At 39.6% G+C, this 25,798-nt stretch overlaps 1 protein-coding gene across 1 annotated transcript in view; it reads right to left on the reverse strand.

Moving 5' to 3' along the window:
- The window catches only part of LOC113839063 (POTE ankyrin domain family member A-like), a gene marked incomplete at its 3' end in the record, with an annotated part of 94,446 nt that overhangs the window by 16,195 nt on the left and 52,453 nt on the right, over positions 1–25,798 (reverse strand). Inside the window, 3 exon segments of the mRNA XM_035453871.1 lie at positions 9,377–9,550; positions 9,707–9,821; positions 10,423–10,828. Of these exon segments, the coding sequence (XP_035309762.1) occupies positions 9,377–9,550; positions 9,707–9,821; positions 10,423–10,670 (537 nt within the window).

The following is a 25,798-nucleotide window of genomic DNA, read 5'->3' on the forward strand; positions in this document are numbered from 1 at the left end:
ACGCAGATCTAAAACTAATGCTTGGAGCCAACCCTTACCCCCAACAACAGCAGGGAAACCACCAATGGGGCCAGCACCCAGCCCCAAGATCTTAAAGACTGCTTTTTCACCATTCCCCTACACCCTGAGGATAAGCCTCACTTTGCCTCTAGTGTTCCCCAGGTTAATTTCCAGGGCCCTGTGCCTCCCTACTAGTGGAAGGTTTTGTTTTTAGGGCATGATCAACAGATATATATACCCCCCAAAAGAGTGACCTTCTATTTACATTCTTTGGCTGCTGCCCAGCAGGAGCAGCTTTCCCTGTGCTTGTGAGATTTAACTTCCAGCCTAAGTCAAAGAGGGCTCCAAATAGCACTTGATAAAATTCAAACTGCTAAACCATATATGTATCTGGGGTAGGAACTACTCTATCAACAGGTACTAACCCCACAAATTAATTTATGCACCCCCCTCATTTTTAACTGAAAATGTAGAGAGGCAATGAACTAATGGTGGAGGACCAGGGGGCTTAAAGGATTTAGCTAAATTGCTCTCACAGGAGATAAGAAAATTTACCCCCACATTAGGTATCCACAGATCATTTACAACAGGTCAGCCCAAGCCCAAAGAACAAAGGGCAAGAAAGGCCAGGGCCAAAGTCAAAACACTTTCAGCCTGATGCCCAATTAAATACATAGAAATTACTGTTAATGCAGCCAGTCAAAAAACTGTATTAAGACCTATGGAAAAAGAAAGACAGCATAGAAAAATTTAGATTTGTTCAAATTTTGGATGCTCATAAATCAAGAATTGGCTATAACTATGTTACAAGAGATTTCAATTAGGGATTTTTCATTTCAACAGACTGGTCATAACCTAGGCAAAATGGAGTGATAAAAAAATGTGTGTATGTTCTGTGTGTATGGTGTGGCCACACCTGAATGCATGGTATGTGATTGTAAAACCATAAATGCTAACAAAAAAAACTGCTTAAATTGCCATGTTTCATGGGTCTCATAAAATTGTTTTTCCCTGCCTACTGGCTAAAGGGAACTAGTCAAGAGATTGATTAATAAAATTGGTCGATTTGTCTTAGATAGAGGGAACTCTACAGTCTCATAACTTTTGTCATCAAAACAAGAAAGGCTCTAAGAAAACAATTTGATGTAACTAAATATACTGCTCATCTAGCAACAAGCTTGTCCAAACAAATGAGTGTGAAAGGTTATCTGTAACTAATTTAGGAATGAAACCTAGAGGTCCACTTCCTAATCATCCATAGCAAATGGATGTTACTGATATTACAAAATTTGACAAATTAAAATATATACACATGGCAATTGATAGATATTTAAATTTCTAAACATATGACAACTAACTATTCAATGATGTTTTCCTTATATGGGAGTTCCAAAAATAATAAAAACAACCTATACACTAAACAGTAAAAAAGACCCAATTTGGGGTGGAGGAAATGTTTGTGCTTTCTTACAGTAAAACAATAAAACAAGATGGCTGCTGGATCATTTGGAGATATGCATGGACAAGAGGAAAACTGGCATGCTGCAATAAAATAGCCACCCCTCTCTTTCTCCTGAAAACCCCACCTCCAAACTCACCCTTAGCCAGCTCATGGGTTCCAGTCTCTGTGTGGCACCTCCCACTTTCAATTTCCTTAACCCATTCTTACCTCTGCAACCTTACCCTGTCTCCCACTGAACTGATTCCTCCTAGCAATGCCTGGTGGGTCTGTTCCCATGGCCTCACCCCTGCATTTATAACCCTTTGTTCCAACAGGGTGAGATGTGTACTCTTGTCCAGCTAGTGCCATGACTCTCCTACTACCCCTCAGAGGAATTTTTCCCTCTCCCAACTCCCACCTCTGACCCCCTCCACACTCACATGGAACCCATCTCTGCACCAACTGTGGCAGTTTTACTTGGATTAGGGGCTGCTGGAGCAGGAACAGGCATATCATCCCTCACTCTATCCTTCACATGCTATGATGAACTCAGTACCACTCTTGACCAGGATGTCCAGAAACTACAGGCAGGAATAACTGACCTTGCAGACTCCCTACGGTCCCTAAGTAAGGTAGTCCTTCAAAACTGCAGGGGATTATATCTACTGCTCCTTCAACAAGGTGGTCTCTGTGCTGCCCTGAAGGAAGAATGTTGCTTCTATGTAGATAATACAGGATTAGTAAAGGATGCAATGAAAGAGGTTAGAGAAGGATTGGAAAGAAAAAAACTAGAGTGGGCCAAAAACAAAAGCTGGTACCAAGACTGGCTCTCTACTTCCCCCTGGGTGACAACTCTCCTGCCCTCAATTTTAGGCCCTTTTATAAAAGGACTTTTGTTGTTAATTTCTTTTGGTCCCTGGATATTTAATTGCTTAACTGGCTTCATTAAACAACAGCTAGATTCTCTCATTGCTAAGCCCATTCAGGTCCATTATCATTGCTTAGCCATGGAGGACTCAGATGGCGGGCCACAATTCCCCTCATCACCCCCCATCTCCACCCAGCCTTAGGGGACTCTTTCAACAGACCCTCTCTTGGCGCTGACATTTTCCAGGCATGTCTGCTACCCAGTCATTTCGGGAGAATGAGTGCTTACAGACAGCAGAGGGACATTTGTTATAAAAGGCATGCTCATTTGCATGGAGGTTTATGCTTATAACACCTTCCCTCCCCAAAAGACATCTTGGGAGGTTGAGGGTTGCTTGACCCAACCTAGCTTGGCAAGAGACCCTCTTAACGCAACACCCACCACTCTTCCACCAGAGGATCCAGCCTCTGCCTCCTCCTCCTTTGAATAAAGTAAAACAGGGGGAGATATTAGGGGCCATGGAAAAAGTAACCTTGGACCTGTAAGAGACTTGGGCAAAAGCTGCCAGTATAAACACACTTTTATTAGAAGAATAGCTACCTTCAATCCTTTCCTCCCTGATACATAACATCCGGGCTCATGAAGTAGCTTATAGAAGTAAAGATGCATTTCATGGTCAGGTTACCTAGCAAACCCCCCCCCCCACTTTCTAACCCACTATCTAACACCTGCACCCTGCTACCTCGGTAACCTCCTGCATTCTCAAGGACTCACACACAGGGACATTCCTTAGCCTGGTTATCAGGCTAGTAGCCTCAAATAACTTCTCCCTGCCTGCCAAACTCTCTGCTTGGCACCCCTATTTAAGGTCCCTGTGAAAAATAAAAATTTGCAGCTTTATCAGAAACCTGTCTTGCTGTCTTTCTTTGTTCCCCCTGATCCTTCCGTTCTAGGTTCTTTGGTGACTGCAGCACATCGGGGTGTGAGCTTTCGTGATTCCCCGAAGGTCGGGGCACAATAGTGGAAATATCTAACCAAACACTAAAAGAAATGTTCCATCAACAGGCAGGGGGAACAAAGACCCCCAACCACAGATTACATAATGCTTTATTGACACTAAACTTTCTTAATGCTAATGAGAAAGGACAAACAGCTGCAGAAAGACACTGGACTACAGAAAACACTTCTGAACTGAATCACCCCATGTACTTCAAAAATGTATTGACCTCACTATGTAAACCAGGACATGTGTTACGTTGGGGAAGGGGTTTCGCTTTTTTTTCCACAGGAGAAGAAAAGCTTTGGATACCATCAAAGTTGATCAAGATTCAGGTCAAACAGGAAAAAAAAAACTTCTCAATGAGGAGAAATGACAGGTCATCCACCAAGGTATATCCCATGAAATGTATAGAAACCTCACAAAGGAAAGGGGAGTGTTTTGTTCTCGTCTTCACAGGAAAATCTGTCTCCAAAAAGTAAGAAAACACTGAATGTGTAGATGCCTAAATAAGAGAGGGTAGCGACCAAAAAAGAACCATCAAACAAAGGAGAATCTATCATGTGGTAAACTTTAAAACTATTTTATACAAGAATCTATTTCTCTTTACTTCCTAGTACGTAGTCCCAATTCACTTAATAAACCAATGCTGGCTTTAGAGTCAGATTTGGATCTCCTCCTCTAAATCCAAGCATGTTGTTAAAACAAAATTCAGAGTTTCTGTATTATATCAAGAAGCCAACTGATGTAAGACAGAAGAATTAAAAATCAAGGGACAGTCATTTGTCTATTCTCGGATCTTTCTCTGAAAACCTAAATTCTCTCATAATTATTATCTTCCCTATTGTTGCCCTTCCGGTATACATACCTATAAAAGTTGAAATTTCTGTGTTTAAGTCCCCCACATCGGATAGAGAACTTCCTAATAGCAATCTCTGAACTCTCTGGAAAGAAAATAGGGCCCCACTCCATCGATTCCACTGGATCCAACTTGATGTGTTTGAACTGTCCATCACCACTCTAAAACCAGTTTGGGACTACATGGCTCTAGACAACTCCAGAGCAGCTAGCTGAGAAGGTGCATGTTCTAATTACACTCTGGCCAGAGCTTCAAATAAGAACTTCAATCAAAATAAGAACTTCAACCAAGCATCTACTGCCAAACACAGACTGGGTACAAATGTTGTAACTGGTCCACTCAAGACTTTCACTACTGTAAAATTTTCTTCTTACAGATCCCATGAGATTCGTCTTTCCATTTCAATAGTAACTCTGAGAATACTACACCTCCTTTCCCCACTGTTGACACTAAGGATAATGTACACTTAGTTAGGGTTAGTTTTCTACTGTTTAGGGTTGGGTTTGGAAGGAGGTGTTTAGGCTTGGACATCTCTGTCAAGTGACTTTAGAGTTTAGATGGGATGGATATGGTTAGGATAAGACATAGGTAGATTATTATATCTTCTTGTGATTCACCTTAGTGATTATTAGCTATAGACAACTTACACTGTATATCACAATTTGTCTTAATGTGTAAAATCCTCTTTCTACTGATAATGTTTGGTGCATAACTACCCTCCATCTTCTATGTATATATGCTTTTACATTTGTTAAGACATTTTGTGCACAATTAGTTTGTTTAAAGTCTAAATCTTTTTTTAGACTGAAAGGGGAATTGTAGGGAGACTCCCCACCTACCTGTAGCACTGACCATGCCCCAAATGGGTGTGGTCACAGGTATGCAGAAGGGATGGGATAAAAGGACTAAGGAGGAGGCTCTAGCCCTCTTTCGGGGTTTAAGCCAGGTCTCAGAGTGCGTCTGAGACTGGGCTGCTCGGAGTGCCAATCTGGTTATTGACTTTTTGTGTGAGTATTCCTTCTTAATAAATACACTGTTTAATAACCTATTCCATGTTTGATTCTATTCCTTTTCAGAGAAATAAAGCAAGGCCTTATCTATCAGTGAAAACTCAATAACATCTTGTGTACTTGCTTTGGTACACTGCAATCACTCAGTAGCTTGTACTTAGGTTCAATGCAAGAGAAACACTGGATGTTGTTTGTAGTGTACACATCATGTCTGACTACAAACAGGATTATCCTAATAAATTTAACCCATTTTTTAATCAGAATGTTGTTGTTTATATTGAAGATAATTTTTGAGGTGTTTGATATTGAACTTGTTCATAGTAGGCAACATTCAGTCACTAAGCTATAAACAGTATTGAGAAATATTTTTAAAATGCCAATTAAATTTATAAATTCATTAGACATCCTAAATCTATATCAAAACACCATGAAACAAGAATAGCAGACTCAGATAGTTTTGTAGGTAAAGCAGGCAATGTGAGGAAATACTGCTGTTGATTTATTAGCAAATGGAACGCACTTGGATGTTCAGTATTAGAAGTGTTCACTGTAGGGAATCATTCAATCAAATGGGTTTGGAGGAGAGAGGGTTTGAGTCTTTAAGAACAGGATGAAGTCCAGATTTCTGAATTCTCCTGTAGATTGAGAATGTACTGGGTTCCTGGAGGAAACAGTATGTATGGAGTGCACTGACGCCATAGAACTTCCGTTCATTTATTATTTTTTTGAACCTTTGCTGCATGCTTACCAATGGATTTCTACAAAGCAAGTATTGGTGTGCAATCAACCATATTTTCCTCAAAATAACTCAGTCCCTGATACAGTTTGAGAGTGAAATGTCACCCACAGGTTCAAGTGATTGACACTGTAGCCCAGTTGGTCACTGTTTTGCAGGAAGCTTATGGAAACATTTGGACATGGATCTTTGCTATCTGAGCTATTGTCATGTTGGCAATGTTGGGGGTGGTCCCAATATTGTCCCAGTTTCTCCAGCGCCTCTTGCTTTCAAGGCTGTGGAGATGGGAAGAAGGTGAGATGCAAGTTCTTGACAGGATGGACCAGAGGGACTCAACTTCTGTGCTTTCTCCATCAAGACAAGACTATCTACTGAGCCAGAGAAAATCCTTTCTTTCTGTTGGTCCAAGTAGGAATGTTTGAACAATAAAAAAGTAATATTGAGCAAAACTGTAATAGTAATTGTGATGGTTATTTTCAGCTGCCAAGGACACCAACTAGAATGACTTAGGAAGAGTGTTTCCATTGGGAACCTGTCTCAATTAAGCGGGCCTGTGAAAATGTCTGTGGGTGATTATTGATTAGTAATGGATGAGAAGGCCCCAGACCATTGTGGGTGGTACCACAGCCTAGTTGGGGATCTGGGCTCTGTAACAGTACAGAGGGTAACTAAACAGGCAGCATGGGCTACTTCATGTCTTTATGCTCTTGTCTGAGGATGACTATCTGTCTCAAGCTCCTGCCTCTGTGATTTCCCCAGTAATGGTCAAGAACTTGGAATTGTAAGTCAGATGAGCCTTTCTTCCCCTGTTGCTTTTTTGTCAGGACACTTTATCACAGCAAAAGAAACAAAACTCTAATAGCAGCCTGACGGTGGTGGCACATGCCTTTAATTCCAGCACTTGGGAGGCAAAGGCAGGTGGATCTCTGTGAGTTTGAGGTCAGCCTGGTCTACAAAGTGAGTTTCAGGACAGCTGAAACCCTGTCTTGAAAAACAAAACAAAAGATTCATAATACTGACACAAATATTTCTTAAACTGGTTCTTCACGCTCTATTTATATGCTAATGAAATGCACAATTAACTGAACAGGACTGATTAGTCTAAGCTAGTGAAAGGAATTGCTTCTTTTTCTTATTTTGTCTTTTTTTTTCTTTTTTACAACTGCCAGACTTAGGATGCCAAGGCTCTATCATCTTAAAAGACACAGTGAGATCTTTCACTTACCAGGTATCTTCAATTGATAAGAGTGTTGTCATTTGCTCCTCTTTGACAGGAAAAGAAAACAAAACAAAGCAAAAATAACAAACACAAAGCATAAACCTACTTGAATTTGACATTTGTTAGTCTGGTGCACTGAGTGATAAACAGGAGACTTGGAAATCCTTAAAGAAGACATCTTTATTTCTTAAAAGACAGTGCATAATAATCTGTTAAAGCATTCTGAATGAGAGTGAATTATTTTTGATTGTACTCTTAGTATCACTGAGGATATACTCTTATTTCTCACCCAGGAAGGCAAAGAAAGAGGAGTATTAGGATAAAATTATTAGGTAGGAGAGAAGAGAAAGAAATTGCACCTAATTGAGCATCCAGTCTTGTAAAAATGGCATAAATTTTTTGATATCTGAACAGTCACGTGTCACACTTATCTATTCAGTGGGGATTAGTGAGTAGCTGCATCAGGAGCTCAGAAACATTTTAAGTATCCATTCCCAAGCCTTGTTAGATTTACTAAACCCAACTCCTCAGAGAAGTCTTCACTTCCACATTTTCAAAAAGCTCATCAATGTAAGACTCAAGTATAGCTTCGAACTGAAAAACCAGACAACTTTGCTTCAGTCTCTTCTCATATCTATTCAGTCAAATCCCTTCTTCCTTTGCAGACTTGGCCATAGGAAGTAGAAGCCAGAGACAGCCACTTATGGAAAACTTTATTTAATTTTCCTAGGTATATGCCAGTTAATGAAAATAACTAGCTTTCATCATCCAAAAATGTGATGTATCTTACCTCTGTGGAATACATTGCAGATTGTAGAGAAGAATTTAGACACTCATCTGAGCAGTTACATCATCAGGAATAGGATTAGACACTAGGGTACCATCTGAACACCTTTCTGAATTCAATATAAACTTCCCACATCTTTTTCTAATCAGTTATATCTCCACTCCAAGCATTTAAAGAAAATTTGTTTCTGAAATTGTTGACTTAACCTACCTTCTCAAGAGGGGTTACTTACTGGTTGTCAAGAAGAGCATCTGTCTCATATTGTACAATGTGATGACCTCTGATTCCTACTAAACTGGCCTCTAGGTGAGATTCTAACTCAGGACTTTCCTCAAAGGATTACTATACCCCAAATTGAAGAGAACCCTATCAACACAGGAAATGGAAAAAATTCCCAAACGATGACCTGTTCTCAATACTGCCATACACTTTCAGTTTCCAAGTTAGCCTATATTCTGAAGCTTCTAATGATTTTACGCTCTTACTTTAGTTACTTCTAGCTTACTGATGAGAAATAAACATGGACACATAACTATGCCAACACCAAGAGTTCAGTTTTCAAAATGTGTTTTTGCTTTCTTTGAGTACCAAGGTAAAGCTTATTTCCAAAGCAAGTTTTGCTTTCTTTAATTATTTTACACTGGTTAGAAAAGTGGTGGAAAACATTGATAAAGAAGAAGACTTATACTTTTAACACCTTAAGTGTTTTCATGAAGACTTGCTATGCCTACAAACAAGAATGCTGTGTTCTCTAATACTTCTTTCAGCGAACCAACATTGTTTCTACTGTATTTTAAAATCAATTTTTGGAAGTTCCATAAAATTATTTTGACTACATCTACTCTTCTCTCTCCACTCCTTCCCTTATCAACCCACCTGCTCTACCCACCCTACTTTCTGTCCTCCTTAATAGAACCCTCCCACCAGGTCTATGGAATCATTGAAAAGTTCTCTAGGAGACAGAGCAAGTGGATTGACCACAAGGGAACAGTGTCTTCTGGACACAACAGGACAGATGGACATATGAGCTCACAGTCATTGTGACAGCATTTACAAGGCTGACCCAGGCAAAACCAAGCCAGCCAAACTCTTCCGTGTGGAGACAGGAAGTTAGGATGAGGTCCTATCGCTAGCTGAGGAGCTATTGGCGACTGATAGCTGTGGGAGAGGGAGAGTCAGTTTTATTTAAGGGTGTGGCTCCCTAGTAGGATGACCAAACTACAGTGGATGGTCACACACCCAAAAGCATATGGGCTATGCAAACTGCACTTATTTGTTGCACTAAAAAGAAGTACAACAAATATGTGTTGATGTTTAAATAAATACCAATCAAATGATTTTTAAATGTCAGTCAGGGAATACTTGAGATTCTGAACACAGGAAATTGTGGCCCTATACACGAACTTGTGAAAGCACACAGTTTCTAAATACTTGGAAATTTAATTTAGGTAATCTTTACCTTTGATGGCTCTTCCATGTTGCACCCAGAGTCTAAGAGGGCCGCTACAATAGAAGGGGTGTCATTGCGTATAGCGTGATGAAGGGCCGTTTGCCCATAGATGTCCTTCAAGTTTGGATCTGCATGCTCCTGGAGGAGAAGTGAGACTGTATCTCTCTCAACACTCTGGATTGCCTGTGGATATTGCAAAAAGAAAAACATTGCCAATTCAAAGAATTCAAAATAGGCATTTCACAGCTTTCAATGTAATTTATGTTTAAGTGAGATACTTTCATTTTCATTATGAGCATTTAAGTCAAATCATTCCTGAAAATGATACATTTGAACTACCTTGACCAATGGTGTCATCATTTTATCATCAAGGACATTGATTCCACACCCAGACAATAAAAGGAATTGAACTACTGTGGTTCTTCCATGGTAAGAGGCAAAATGGAGTGCCGTCCTGTAGGAGAGAGGCATGGTTTTATTGAAATTGTAGGCTATTGTGTAAGCATGTACTATCACTCACATTGTGCAATCATTACGTAACATGTAAGTCCTCTGACTCCCCACAAACCAATGTTTAACTTTATTCTAAACATTATGTTCATTTGCTTTTATTCACTATATTAAAATCTCACTATCCAGAACATTTGTGGCAAAGGGAAGAAAACCCATGGCTGTTGCAACCTAGATGAGTCCTCTGTCAGTCATCTAGTTCTATCTAAAGCCACGGCTCTGGCCCAGAGCAGCCTTCTTGAACAGAGAGAGCTTGACCTTTGGTTTGAACGCCTATTGACTTTTCATCCTGCTCTAAGCTGCATTATCATCAGCTATCCCTTAGTCCATCAGTGCAGTGATTCCTTAATCCTTTAAATGGGGACCAAAACAACTCTTCTCCCCATTTCTCACGATATGTCAGTGAGAACCTTTGCAACCACTCTGAATGGGTTTTTGCACAATAGCTCCATATGGTAGACATTTCAATTATTAATATTACAGTATAATAAACATTTCAATCTCTACATGCCCATCCCCCATCCTTAGTTTCCAAGCTATCTTACCTCTGTTTTTTGTCTGTGTGGTGGATTGAGTATTTCTTCTTCTCAAGGAGTTTTAAGATGACGTTCATCTTCCCTTTACAGGCCGAAAGGTGAAATTTATTTTTTGCCTCATAGGGCTGCCTGTACGTCTCCTCTTGAGTGGAACACCAACAACATGAGTTGTTTGTACCACTGGCCGAGGACTTGAAAAAATTTTGCGGTGTTTGCTGCTTTTTGAAGCACGAGACCATTCTCAAGGTGGACAGCATCTTCTGTGTCTACACAGAAGGTTCTGTGTCCACCTTTCTCTCAGCTTAAATCATTAGATTTAAGTATACTCCATTAATATATAAACTACGAATAAACTACGAATAAAAGAAATCTAAGACCGTCCGTGTGTCGACCAAAAAAGCGACTGAAGTGTTGCCTGTTAAGCATAGAGACAACTGGTTATGTAACAATCGTTGCCAAGCAACACTGGTAAACGCAAGCATGCGGGTTCTTCCTCACCAGTCACTGGCCCAGTGCAAATGGTATCAGTGCGCATGTGCAGTGTGGGCCTCATGCCCTTGCTTGCTTTAGTTTATAATTAACCATGCAAGGTCTTTATTCCTCAAATATGAAGAATACCTTTACTCACTACAGTAATCTTACTTGGCGGTTGCTTTGTTTGATAGTGTAAAATTCATCTGTCCAAAATTTTGTCTTGGGCTTTTCACTGAAAGGTCATGTTATTATAGGAACTTGCCTTTGTAAAAAAAAAAACAAACAAAAAAAAAAAAAACAGACCCTCCCTCCCTCTGTCTCTGTCTCTGTCTCTGTCTCTATCTCTCTCTCCTGCTCTCCTCTCCTGCTCTCCTCTCCTCTCCTCTCTCCTCTCCTCTCCCTCTCTCTCCTCTCTCCTCTCTCATCCTCTCATCTTTCTCTTTTCCTGGTTGTTGAACATAGAGTATTTGACTCTACAATATATTCTGATTATGGTTTCCCCTCCCGACTCCCCCCAGATCCTCTACACCACCTCACCCACACAAACCAGGCCTTTCTCCCAGTTATTTTCTGTTTTCTGTTTTCTTCCTCCCCTCCCCTCATTTGATCCCTCCTGTTTCCAACCCCACCTGTCCCCGAGTTGAGCAGGGAATTGATTCTATTTCCCATTCCCAGGTAGATCCTTGTGTCACCCCTTAAGCCCTCCTTGCTACTTAGCCTCTCTGGGACTCTGGACCTTAGCATGAATATATTTTTCTTTTAATATTTGTTAAGTCATATACTAGGGAAACTTAATTAGGACATCATATTTCCAAGTATTTAAAAATCAGTCTTCTGGACCCAGCAAATAAGGATAGATAGACAACTTTTCTTTTTAACATTTTATTTCTGGGATTAAAATATGATTATTTGTCTTTCAGCCATTTCAGATTCCTCTGTTGAGAATTCTCTAGTTCTGCACCCCACTTTTTAATTTCATTGTTTGGTGTTTTGGTGGCTAGCTTCTTGAGCTCCTTATATATTTTGAAAATCAGTCCTCTGTCAGATGTGGGATCAGTGAAGATCTTTTCCCATTTTGTGGGTGGTTATTTTGTCCTACTGACTGTTTCCTTTGCCTTGCAGAAGCTTCTCAGTTTCAGGAGGTCCCATTTATTAATTGCAGACCTCAATGTCTGTGCTACTGCTGTAATGTTCAGGAAGCAGTCTCCTGTGCCAATTTGTTCAAGGGTAATTCCCACTTTGTCTTCTAGAAGATTCAGTGTGGCTGGATTTATGCTGAGATCTTTGATCCATTTGCATTTAAGTTTTGTGCATGGTGACAGGTAAGGATCTATCTGCAATTTTCTGCATGTCCAAATCCAATTGTACCAGCACCATTTGTTGAAGATGCTATCTTTCTTCCATTGTATAGATTTAGCACCTTTGTCAAAAATAAGGTATTCATAGGTGTGTGGGTCAATATCAGGGTTTTCAATTCGATTCCATTGGTCTATCAGTCTATTTTTGTGCCAATACCAAGCTGTTTTCAGAACTATGGCTCTATAGTAGAGCTTGAAGTCGGGGATGGTGATGCCTCCAGAAGATCCTTTATTGTAAAGAGTTGTTTTGGCTATCCTGGGTTTTTTATTTTTCCATATAAAGTTGAGTATTGTTCTTTCAATGTCTGTGAAAAACTGTGTTGGGATTTTGATGGGGATTGCATTGAATCTGTAGATTGCTTTTGGCAGGATTGCCATTTTTACTATGTTAATTCTACCTATCCAAGAGCATGGGAGATCTTTCCATTTTCTGGTATCTTCTTTAATTTCTTTCTTTAAAGTCTCAAAGTTCTTATTGTACAGGTCTTTCACTTTTTTGGTTAGTGTTACCCCAAGATATTTTATGTTGCTTGTGGATATTGTGAAAGGTGATGTTTCCCTGATTTCTTTCTCATTGGATTTATCATCTGTATATAGTAGGGGTACTAAATTTTGAGTTAATTTTGTATCCTGCTACCTTGCTGAAGATCTTTATCAGCTGTAGGAGTTCCTTGGTAGAGTTTTTCAGGTCACTAATGTAGACTATCATGTCATCTGCAAATAGTGAAAGTTTGACTTCATCCTTTCCAATTTGTATCTCTTTGATCCTCTTTTCTTGTCTTATTGCTCTATCCAGAACTTCAAGTACAATATTGAAGAGATATGAAGAGAGTGGACAGCCTTGTCTTGTTCCTGATTTTAGAGTAAACGCTTTGAGTTTCTCTCCATTTAGTTTGATGTTGGCTACTGGTTTGGTGTATATTGCGTTTATCATGTTTAGATATGTTCCTGTTAATCCTGTTCTCTCCAAGATCTTTATCATGAAGGGATGTTCGATTTTGTCAAAGGCTTTTTCAGTGTCTAGTGAAATGATCATGTGGTCTTTATTTTTCAGTTTGTTTATATGGTGGATTACATTGATGGATTTTTCCTATGTTGAGCCATCCTTGCATCCCTGGGATGAAGCCTACTTGATCATGGTGGATGATTTCTCTGATATGTTCTTGGATTTGGTTCGCCAATATTTTTATTGAGTATTTTAGCATCAATGTTCATGAGGGATATCAGTCTGTAGTTCTCTTTCTTAGTCATATCTTTGTGTGGCTTGGGTATCAAAGTGATTGGCAATATCCCATTTGCTTCTATTGTGCAGAACAGTTTGAGGATTACTGGAATTAGTTCTTGTTTGAATTTCTGGTAGAATTCTGCAGTGAAGCCATCTGGCCCTGGACTTTTTTTGGTTGGGAGGCTTTTGATGACTGCTTCTATTTCATTAGGGGTTAATAGGTCGATTTAAACTGTTTATCTGATCTTGATTTAATTTTGGTAAGTGATGTTTTATCCAGAAAGCTGTCCATTTCCTTTATATTTTCCAATTTTGTGGAGTACAGGTTTTCAAAGTATGACCTGAAGATTCTCTGGGTTTCCTCAGTGTCCATTGTTATATCCCCCTTTCCATTTCTGATTTTGTTAATTAGCATGCTCTCTCTCTCTGCCATTGGCCATCAGAGAAATGCAATTCAAAACAACTCTGAGATACCACCTCACACCTGTCAGAATGGCTAAAATCAAAAATACCAATGACAATCTATGTTGGAGAGGATGTGGAGAAAAAGGAACACTCCTCCATTGCTGGTGGGAGTGTGTGAACTTGTAAGACCACTCTGGAAATCAGTATGGCGGTTGCTCAGAAAAATGGGAATCAATCTACCTCAAGATCCAGTCATTCCTCTCTTGGGTATATACCCAAATAGTGCATGTTCATACAACAAGGACATATGTTCAACCATGTTCATAGCAGCATTGTTTGTAATAGCCAGAACCTGGAAGCAACCTAGATGCCCCTCAACTGAAGAATGGATTGAGAAAATGTGGTACATTTATACAATGGAGTACTACTCAGCAGAAAAAAGCAATGGAATCTTGAAATTCGCAGGCAAATGGATGGAACTAGAAGAAACCATCCTGAGTGAGGTAACCCAGTCACAAAAAGACAAACATGGTATGTACTCACTCATATATGAATTTTAGACATAGAGCAAAGGTTTACCAGCCTATAATCCTCTTCACCAAAGAAACTAGGAAACATGAAGGACTCTAAGGGATAAATGGTCCCCAGGAATGGAAGTGGCATGAACTCCTGAACTAATTGGGAGCATGAGGGTAGGGGGGAGGGAGCTGCTACAATAAGAGCAAGAGAAGAGGAGTAGAGGAGAGGAAATGGAGGGGCAGAAATATTGAGTTGGGGAAAGAATAGAGGAGAGAGAGCAGGATGAGAGATACCATATCAGAGGTAGCCACTATAGGCCCGAGAAGAGATCTGGAACCAGGGAGATCTCCAGAGACCTACAAGGATGACACAATCTGACAATCCAGACAATGGTGGAGAGGATAACCTAAAAGCCCTTCCCCTAAAATGAGATTGATGACTTCTCTTTATGCCATCCTAGAGCCCTCATCCAGTGGCTGATGGAAGCAGAGACAGACATCCACAGATATACACTGAGCTGAAATTGGGAATTTAGTTGAAGAGAGGGAGGAATGAAGAGCAAAGGGGTCTGTACCAGGTTGGAGAAACCCACAGGAACAGTTGGCCTGAACAAGGGAGACCACATCGACCCCAGATGCTGTTGGGGAGGCCAGTACAAAACTGATTCAGACACCTGAACATGGATGTCAATAAGGAAGCCTCTGCACTCCAGGGTGCCTCCCGTGGTGGATTAGTATTTTTCCCTGGTGCAAGAAGGGACTTTGAGAGCTCATCCCATGTGAAGGGTTACACTCTGGCCCTGGACAGCACAGGAAGATTTGGTGGACTTTGCAGTGCCCTGGTTGAGGGCCCTACCCTGCTTGGGGAGCGGTGGGTGGATGGAGTGGGGGGTGGGCTGGGGGTGGGGGAGGAGGGATGGGAGTGAGGGGAGGGAGAGGGAGAAGGGACTTACATGTGAAACAAGCTTGTTCCCTAACTGGAACTAATAAATAAATTTTTAAAAATATGATTATGTCAATTCTCCCTTCCCTTTTCTCTAGATCCTCTCATATATCCCTCCTTGTTCACTTTCCTATACATGGCCTCTTTTCCCACTGATTGCTGTTTCATGTATGTATTTATAAACATAGAATTACACTTGTATAATATACTCTGCTCAGTCTACACAATGTTACATCTGTGTATGTTTTCAGAGCTGAGCCTTTGGTGTTGGATAACTTATTGGTGTGTGCTTCCCTGGAGAAGATGATTTCTCCCACTCTGAGCTCAGCTGCTGACAGTTCTTTGGAGACACCTTCTCTTAATGGGCATGGGAGGCACATGAAGCTCTCAGGGAGTTCTGCTCACTACTCACTGTAAACAGCAGGAGGCAATTGATATTAGACTACAAAATAAATGACTATTTCTGCTAGACAACTGTTAGAACATTGAGCTAATTCACCAGAAGTCAAATAAAGTCTATGTCAGTCTTCATTTTCAATTTGTTTCCTTTTGTATTCCTAGAATGAACACTCCATAATAACATATGAGTGAAGTACTTTTCAAAATCAACAGTGTTTAAGAATCAACAGCCAACACACCAGAAATATAAATCTGACTGAGCTAAGGAAACAAAGAGGGAACCTTCAAGATAAGCTTAAATGGCCTGGAAAGCAGTTAAGGTAAGATCACAAAAAACATGCGCAAATTATCAATTAAAACCATGAAGGTGATTGTGGAACAAATATATATACCTTATTATTTACATGATACCTGCCCCTGTCAACAGGGGTTTGCATTCCTTTCCATCAGTGGGATTAGATTTTCACTAACCCGCCCCCCTAAGGGTGAAAGAAAAACTAAATGTGATTATAGTTTTCAGGAGACAAAAGTACTAAGAGAAAAGAGGTTGTGTGACTAAAAGAAAATCTACTTTGCAATGGGTTTTATTGTGTGTGTGTGTGTGTATGAGCTTAATAGGTTGACTAAAGTACTAAACTGAATTTTTATTGAAAAGCCCACTGTTTCTCTTGGGAGTCATTAAAATGGAAAGGAATCCATCACGAGAAAGAAGATACTGGAATATTTGGAAGGGTTTCACTCATGATTGAGAACGGTAAAGCTAACAGCAGCAAAAACAAAATTAAGTAGCTGAGAAAATGTCCTGTGGCCTGTTGCACATGCTAACTATTCTCTTCCATATCTGTGTTTGCTTGAAGGTGCTGGTGTGTGTGTGCTGTGTTGTGTCCAAAATGGATGGGAGACCGAGAATAAAGCCAGTGAATGGATCATGCTGAAAGGTCGACTTTAAACATACAGAAATGCTGCTCTTCTGTTTATGCTTATATTTCCTTAAAAGAGAATTTATACTGTGAAATATTAAAAAAATGAAATTAGGAGAAAGAGCCTAGCAGGCAAGTCTCTTCTTCCCCATGCTGTCTGTAAAGAACAGACACTGGGAATGGGTAGACGGCTCAGTTGATAGAGTGCCTGTTGTGAAAGCATCAAGTTCTGTGTTTGGATCCCTACACGATGCCAGGCAAGTTGGCATGTACCGGGAATCCAGCACTGAGGATGGAGACCGAGGATGCCTGGGGTTTGCTGACCAGCAAGTCTAGTCCAGTCAGTGATTTCTAGGTTCAGTGTGAGATCCTGTCTCAAAAAGTAATATGGGGAGGGATCAGGTGGGTCCTGTATTAGCTTCTGGTCCCTGCAGTTTTTAAAGTCCTTTCAGTTCCACAATAAGCTGCCTCTTCTGGGGTCTCATCATGTGTACTTAAGGCTTTCTTCAAGGAATGGTGATTTTTGTTGTTTCTCTATGGTTTACACTGAGAGAATGAGACTGGACAAGAATGGAGACAGTCAAGTGATGAGTGAGCAAGGAATTCAATTCGTACCTGAGGCGCTCAAGACTTCTAATCTATGATTGCTTTTCATAAGAAGTCAACCTTTATCCTAGGTGCCAAATCTTCCAAATTCCATATGTGGGAAGCAGGATGCAGAGTATTTGACTTAGGGAAGAATCATCCTAGGGCCACCTGGCTGTGAGCTCCTGACCTCATCAAGACTTTAGTTGGAAGCTTTAACTTTTTGTAGTGTTCATCCCATCCTCATTGTCCTCTCTTGCCACACCCACGACCAACAATTTTTATATAAAATGTTATCTTTGAAGTTTTGTTTGTGGCCATGGTCCTAGAGGAGCAGTTCTTGCTAAGGTGGCTCAGGATATGAATGTTTCTACTAGAGCCCCCATTAGTTAGAACTCTATTTGAAATATTTTAGACAGAAAATAAAAGCTCCAGATTAATTATGAATCGATTCCAGCAAGCAGAATCATCTTACCAGATTCTAGGAAAAGTAAAAGAGTATCTCAAGAAGGAGATGATTCAGAAAACTTAGGGGAGCTTGGCATTCCTATAAAGGTTGAATTATGCAGAACTTATTACAAGATTAATGGGAAGTGGTGGCAGCCCCTAAGGAACAAAGGTCCATATTTTTATAAAACATCAGCTGCCCCTTTGCCATACACAGGAGCTTATGATAAAGGCATTATTCGCTGGGTTGTCATTGGGGGGTAAAAAGAGATTGTATATGCCATTGAGCTCGTGGGAGAGACTAAATAGAGCAAGACCACCTTGATGTGTCATGTCTTTAGCTGACAAAAGAAATATTTTAAGGCAGATGTATAGATATTTACATTATCAATCAAAAGACTTTGCATGGAGACATACAGGGGATAAAAAGGATTTTATTGATTGCTTTATAAAATTTATAAATTGGCCTAAAGAATCTTTTTTTCCATTCATTTATTTAGCTCATAAATAAAGTCATGCACAATTATGATACAGAATACATTATGTTCAAAATGGCATGGCTAAATTAAACCAATTAACATGTTATATCACATATTAATCATTTTTGTTTTGAGAACACTTAAAGTATACTATCTCACAACTTTTAAAATATAGCATATTGTTATCAACCATATTTGTCATGCTCTCAGTAGACCTCAAGACTTCAGAGAGTCCATGCCTCTTGTCCAACAGCAGTTTTATATCCTTTAAACCAATCTTTCCCCATTGTTAAAAGACCCACATTGAAGAATAATAGCCACAATTCTGCTCTCTGTTTCCATAAGTTCATCATTTCTAGGTTACACATAAAATTGAAATTGTGTGACATATGTCTTCCAGTGTGTCACTTACTTTTTATTTTTTTGGCAAGCATATAACTTTACTACTTACTAAAGATGAAATCAAATTTGAATGCACAGTTGAGCACTCACTGAAACACCTTGGATTCATCACATATTTGAGTTTCAATTAGCATATATACATATTAGCATATATACATACATATATATATATATATATATATATATATAGAGAGAGAGAGAGAGAGAGAGAGAGCAATAATGGCAATATGTTATGCATCAATAGCAGCAACAGCTTTTCCAGGTTCTGCAGTCATTTGAACAAAATTGTAGAAATATCCAGCACACTCCATTTAAAAAAACAAAAACAAAAACAAAAAACAAATAAACAACAACAAAAAGTAAAAAACAAAATCCCAGAAAACAACACAGTTCTCTTACTCTTGTGGTACTTGGCACCAGTTTTTTTTTAAATTAGCTTCTCAGTCATCATCTGGGAGGAAAACATTCTGAGCAACATCATAAAAACAGCTCTGATAAAGCATGGTCACTACTATATATCATAAAGCAGGTCCACATATGAGTGAGTACATATCATGTTTGTTTTTTTGTGATTGGGTTACCTTGCTCAGAATGGTTTCTTCGAGTTCCATCCATTCTCCTGCAAATTTCAAGATTCCATTGTTTTCTTCTGCTGAGTAGTATCTGTTGTGTAAATGTACCACAATTTCTCTATCCATTCTTTGGTTGAGGGGCATCTAGGCCGCTTCCAGTTTCTGGCTATTACAAATAATGCTGCTATGAACATGGTGGAATATATGTCCTTGTTATATGAATATGCTTCTTTTGGATATATGCCTAGGAGTGGAATTGCTGGATCTTGTGGTAGATTCATCCCCATTTTCTTGAGGAGTCGCCATACTGATTTCCACAGTGGCTGTACAAGTTGGCACTCCCACCAGCAGTGGAAGAGTGTTCCTCTTTCTCCGCATCCTCTCCAGCATAAACTGTCATTGGTATTTTTGATTTTAGCCATTCTGACAGGAGTAAGATGGTATCTCAGAGTTGTTTTGATTTGCATTTCCCTGATGGCTAAGGATGTTGAACACTTTCTCATGTGTCTTTCAGCCATTTTTGATTCCTCTATTGAGAATTGTCTATTTAGTTCTGTGCCCCACTTTTTAATTGGGTTGTTTGGTGTTTGGGGGACTAGCTTCTTGAGTTCTTTGTATATTTTGGAGATCAGCCCTCTGTCAGATATGGGGTTGAAGAATATCTTTTCCCAGTCTGTGGGCTGCTGTTTTGTCTTGCTGACTGTCTTCGATGCCTTACAGAAGCTTCTCAGTTTCAGGAGGTCCCATTATCAATTGTTGACCTCAGTGTCTGTGCTACTAGTGTAATGTTCAGGAAGCAGTCTCCTGTACTGATTAATTCAAGGGTATTTCCCACTTTGTCTTCTAATACGTATAGTGTAGCTGGATTTATGTTGAGATCTTTGATGATTTTGACTTAAGTTTTGTGCAAGGCGATAGGTTGGGTCTAACTGCAGTCTTCTACATGTCTGCAACCAGTTATGCCAGCACCATTTGTTGAAGATGTTCTCTTTGTTCCATTGTATAAATTTGGATTGTTGGTCAAAAATCAGGTGTTCATAGGTGTGTGAGGTAATATCAGGGTTTTCAACTCTATTCCCTTGGTCTACCAGTCTATTTTTGGGCCAATAGCAAGCTGTTTTCAGGACTATAGCTCTGTAATAGAGCTTGAAGTCAGGGATGGTGATGCCTCCAGAAGTTCCTTTATTGTAGAGGGATGTTTTGGCTATCCTGGGTCTTTTGTTTCTCCATATAAAGTTGAGAATTGTTCTTTCAAGGTCTGTGAAGAATTGTGTTGGGATTTTGATGGGGATTGCATTGAATCTGTAGATTGCTTTTGGCAAGATTGCCATTTTTACCATGTTGATCCTACCTATCCAAGAGCATGGGAGATCTTTCCATTTTCGGGTATCTTCTTTAATTCCTTTCTTTAGTGACTCAAAATTCTTACGGTACAGGTCTTTCACTTTTTTGGTTAGTGATACTCCAAGGTATTTTATGTTGTTTGTGGCAATTTTAAAGGGTGATGATTCTCTGATTTCTTTCTCCACCAATGTGTCATCCGTATATAGTAGGCCTACTATACAGATTTTTTTGAGTTAATCTTGTATCCTGCCACTTTGCTGAAGGTGTTTATCAGCTGTAGGAGTTCCCTGGTTGAGTTTTTCAGGTCACTTATGTAGACTATCATATCATCTGCAAATAGTGAGAGTTTGACTTCTTCCTTTCTGATTTGTATTCCCTTGATTTCCTTTTGTTGTCTTATTGCTCTAGCCAGAACTTCAAGAACAATATTAAAGAGGTATGGAAAGAATGGACAGCCTTGTCTTGTTCCAGATTTTAGAGGAATTACATTGAGTTTCTCTCCATTTAATTTGATGTTGGCTGTTGGCTGTTGGCTGTTGGCTTGCTCTATATTGCTTTTATTATGTTGAGGTATGTTGCTGGTATCACTGATTTCTCCTGGACCTTTATCATGAAGGAATGTTGTATTTTGTCAAAGGCTTGTTCAGCCTCTAGTGAGATGATCATGTGGTTTTTCTTTTTCAGCTTGTTTATATGGTGGATTACATTGATGGATTTTCCTATGTTGAGCCATCCTTGCATGCCTGGGATGAAGCCTACTTGATCGGGATGGATGATTTCTCTGATGTGTTCTTGGATTTGATTTGCCAATATTTTATTGAGAATTTTTGCGTCAATGTTCATGAGGGATATTGGTCTGTAGTTCTCTTTCTTAGTTGTGTCTTTGTGTGGCTTGGGTAACAAGGATATTGTGGCCTCATAAAAAGAGTTTGGTAATGACCCTCTGCTTCTATTGTGTGGAATACTTTGAGGAGAATTGGTATTAGCTGTACATTGAATTTCTGGTAGAATTCTGCACTGAAGCCATCTGGCCCTGGGATGTTTTTGGTTGGGAGACTTCTAATGGCTGCTTCAATTTTATTAGAGGTTATAGGTCTATTTAAGTTGCCTATCTGTTCTTGATTTAATTTTGGAAAGTGAAATCTGTCCAGAAAACTGACCATTTTCTTTAGATTTTCAAATTTTGAGGAATATAGGTTTTCAAAGTATGACCTGATGATTCTCTGGATTTCCTCTGTGTCTGTTGTTATGACCCCCTTTTCATTCCTGATTTTATTAATTTTATTAATTTATTAATTGAATTAATTAATGTTCACTCTTTGTTGTTTGGTAAGTATGGATAAAGGTTTGTCTATCTTGTTGATTTTCTCAAAGAACCAACTTTTTGTTATATTGATTCTTTGTTCTCCTAGTTTCTATTTTATTGATTTCAGCCCTCAATTTGATTGTTTCCTCATATCTGCTCCACTAGGGTGTATTGGCTTCTTTGTTTTCTAAAGCTTTCAGTTGTGCTGTTAATTCTCTAGTGTGATTATTCTCCTGTTTCTTCATGTGTGCATTTAGCGCTATGAACTTTCCTCTTAGCACTGCTTTCAGAGTATCCCATAGGTTTGGATATGTTGTGTCTGCATTCTCATTGAATTCTAGGAAATCTTTAATTTCTTTTTTTATTTCTTCCTGGACCCATGAATTGAGCAATTGGGTGTTACTAATTTCCTTGAGTTTTTAGGTTTTCTGTACTTCTTATTGTTGTTGAATTCTAATTTTAAAGCATGGTGGTCTGATAAGACACAGGTTTTTTTTTTCAATTTTTTTGTACTTGTTGAGGTTAGCTATGTTGCCAAGTATGTGGTCGATTTTAGAGAAGGTACCATGTGGCGCTGAGAAGAAGTTAAATTGTTTTGTATTTGGGTGGAATGTTCTATAGATATTTGTTAAGTCCAATTGCGCCATAACTTCTATTAGTTCTTTTGTTTCTTTGTTAAGTTTCTGTCTGGTGTTCCTGTCCAATGGTGAGAGTGGGGTGTTGAAATCTCCCACTATAAGTGTGTGCGGTTTTATGTGTGATTTGAGTTTTAGTAAACTTTTTTTCTTCTTTTACAAATGTGGATGCCTTTGTATTTGGGGCATAAATGTTCAGAATTGAGACTTCATCCTGATGGATTTCTCCTGTGATGAGTAGGAAATGACCTTCTTCATCTCTTTTGACTGATTTTACTTTAAAGTCCAATTTGTTGGATACTAGGATTGCTACCCCGCTTGTTTCTTGGGTCCATTTGATTGGAAGATCTTTCCTGAACCTTTAATTCTTAGGTACCGTCTGTCTTTGATGTTGAGGTGAGTTTCGTGTATGCAGCAGAAGAAAGGGTTCTGTCTTCTTATCCATTCTGCTAATCTGTGTCTTTTTATAGGGTAGTTAAGACCATTTATGTTGATGGATATTAATGACCATTGATTATTGTTCATTCTTGTTTGTTTTTGATTTGGTGATGGTGGCAAGATTATGTGTGGGATTCTATCACATTTTCTTTTGACTGTTGGTAAATTGGGATTATCTATTGCCTATGTTTTTCTGGTTGTAGTTAACTTCCTTGGGTTGCAGTTTACCTTCCAGTACTTTCTGTAGGGCTGGATTGGTGGATATGTATTGTTTGAATCTGGTTTTATCATGAATATCTTGCTTTCTCCATCTATAATGATGGAAAGCTTTGCTAGGTATAGTAGTCTGGGCTGGCATCCATGGTCTCTTAGTATAGGTAGAATATCAATGTAGGACCTTCTGGCTTTCAGAGTTTCTGAGGGAAAGTCAGGTGTGATTCTAATAGGTTTGCCTTTATAGGTTACTTGACCTTTTTCCTTTGCTGCTCTTAATATTTTCTCTTTGTTGTGTATGCTTGGTGTTTTGATAATTATGTGGCGAGGTAACCTTTTTTTTTGGTTCAGTCTATTTGGTGTTCTGTAGGCTTCTTGTATTTTCATTGGCATGTCTTTCTTTAGGTTGGGAAAGTTTTCTTCTATGATTTTGTTGAGTATGTTTTCTGTGCCTTTGAGTTGGATTTCTTCAACTTCTTCTATACCTATCATTCTTAGGTTTGGTCTTTTCACGGTATCCCATATTTCCTGGATATTTTATGATAGGGATTTGTTGGACTTAAGATTTTCTTTGGTTGATGAATCTATTTCCACTAGTGTGTCTTTAACTCCTGAGATTCTCTCTTCCATCTCATGTATTCTGTTGGTTATGCTTACATATGTAGTTCCTGATCTTTTACCCAGCTTTTCTATTTCCAGCATTGCCTCAATAAAGTGCTTTCTTTATTGTCTCTATTTCAGTTTTTATGTCTTGAACTGTTTCTTGTATTTTTTGGTTTGTTTTGTCTTCAATTTCTTTATGGGATTTTCTCATGTCCTCTTTGAGATCCTCTGTCATTTTCCTGAAGATGTTTTTAAGGTCAATCTCTTCTGGTTCATCTGGATCGTGATGTTGAGGTCTTACTGGTGTATGGTTCCTAGTCTCCAGTGGTGTCATATTGGGTTTTCTGTTGTTGGATGTGCTTTTACCTTGTCCTCTTCTCATCCTTTCTTCTGGTGGATATAGCAAGTGTTTCTTGTTCACCTGGTAGGTGTGGGACCATGGTTGCCTTCTGGTAGATGCAAACAGATCCAATACTCTGATGTCGGTCCTCTTCTTGTGGATGGAGGTGTCACTGTTACCCAGATGTTGGCAATGTCCCGGAGTGCTGGGTCCCGCCAGGCAGACAGTTGGAGGCAGAGCTGTCACCGAGCCTCTGGCTGTTGGATCCCACTGCTGAACTCTGTATCCTCACTTGTGTCAGAAGACTCTGAGCAGCGATGACGAACCAGAACCGGAAACAGTTCCTGGCCTAACTTGGCTGGCAGATGGAGGCCAGGCCACTCTGGGTGATCAGTGTTCGGAACCCACCGCCACCACCAAACTGGGTCCAGCATGCAGGTTGCTTGCCTCAGATGACTCTCTGACCTAAAGAATCTTGAAGTTCAGCAAGATCATATTTTCAGAATCACAGCCAGCTCAGCAACTTAACCACTGTCTGGGGCCGAGATAATTCTCACTAAAGCTGCCTCCTGTTTTCTACTTTCAGTTTAACGCTTACTTAGAGGTAATAATATCTATGATACACATTTTCTGTACTCAAGCCAAAAGTGAAGTTCCTGCATTGCTTGTATAAGTAACGGTGATGACGTAAAGATTTTTGCAGCAACATCAAACCTTTCTTGTGTTTGTGTCTGTCTGTCAAGCCAAATCCATCCCAACCTGAGTACCAAGACCCTGATTCTCCCGCAGTGTGGTTCTCTCCCTGAGTGGTCTGCGGCACTCTCTGAGTTCTGTTGGACAACAAGCTGAGATCAGTCTCCATCTCTCTTGTTGCCACTTCAGTGTCTTGGGGCTGTGTGGAGCAGCTCTATGTTCTCATCTGCTTTCCATATTTCCACAGAACCCTTCTCTCTTGTTGTCTTTGTCATTATGAGTGCATCACAATTGTTGTCTCCATTAGAGCATCCAAGAAAGGGTAAGAAATAAGCATGAGCTAGGTCAGACTCCTTGAAGTAGAAAACCATGGTTTGTGGTTTCTTATTTAGATGTATGTATTTTTAAAAAGGGTTTTGATTATGTTTGTATTACTGCTTAAACAAACACCTTCAAATGATCTTTGAGTACAAAGAGAGTGAGTTCTTCATAACTCCACTCCTTCAACTGCTTTTCAGTTTTTCCACATGTTAGCTCCCTTTGCTATGTGTATGTGTGTTCATGTGAGATTATGTAGATCTATGTGCAGGCACACACATGAGTGTATGTGTCTTGCTTAATAGCTTTTCTCCTTGTTTTGTGGAGACGGGTTTTCTCACAGAACCTGGAGCCCATCGGTTCATCTAGGTTGGTTGGCAAATGTACTCCAGGGATGCATCTGTCTCTGCCATCTTCACACATCTCCCAGCACTGGTTATAGACACCTGTCCTCATAACTGACTTTCCATGAGTGTTGGGGATCTGATTTCAGTTTTTCACACTTGTGCAGTAAGTGGCCTGAAGTTGCAGCAAAGAACAACACTTAATGACTGAGCCATATCTCCAGCTCCAACTGGAGCTTTTATTTACAGAAACTGGGGGAAAAGAAAGGAATTCCTCCAGGAGGAAATGTCAGGAAAGGTTAAACTATACGAACATAGCCAAGTCCTGTAGCTTGGAGGGTTTCCCCAAGCTGCAGGAAGGAACTTCTGGAACTCTGAAAGGAAGCATTATCAGGAATATTAGGTTTCTAAATAGAGGCAATGG

The sequence above is a fragment of the Cricetulus griseus genome, unplaced genomic scaffold, assembly GCF_003668045.3.
Source record: "Cricetulus griseus strain 17A/GY unplaced genomic scaffold, alternate assembly CriGri-PICRH-1.0 unplaced_scaffold_49, whole genome shotgun sequence".
Taxonomy (NCBI): Eukaryota; Metazoa; Chordata; class Mammalia; order Rodentia; family Cricetidae; genus Cricetulus; species Cricetulus griseus.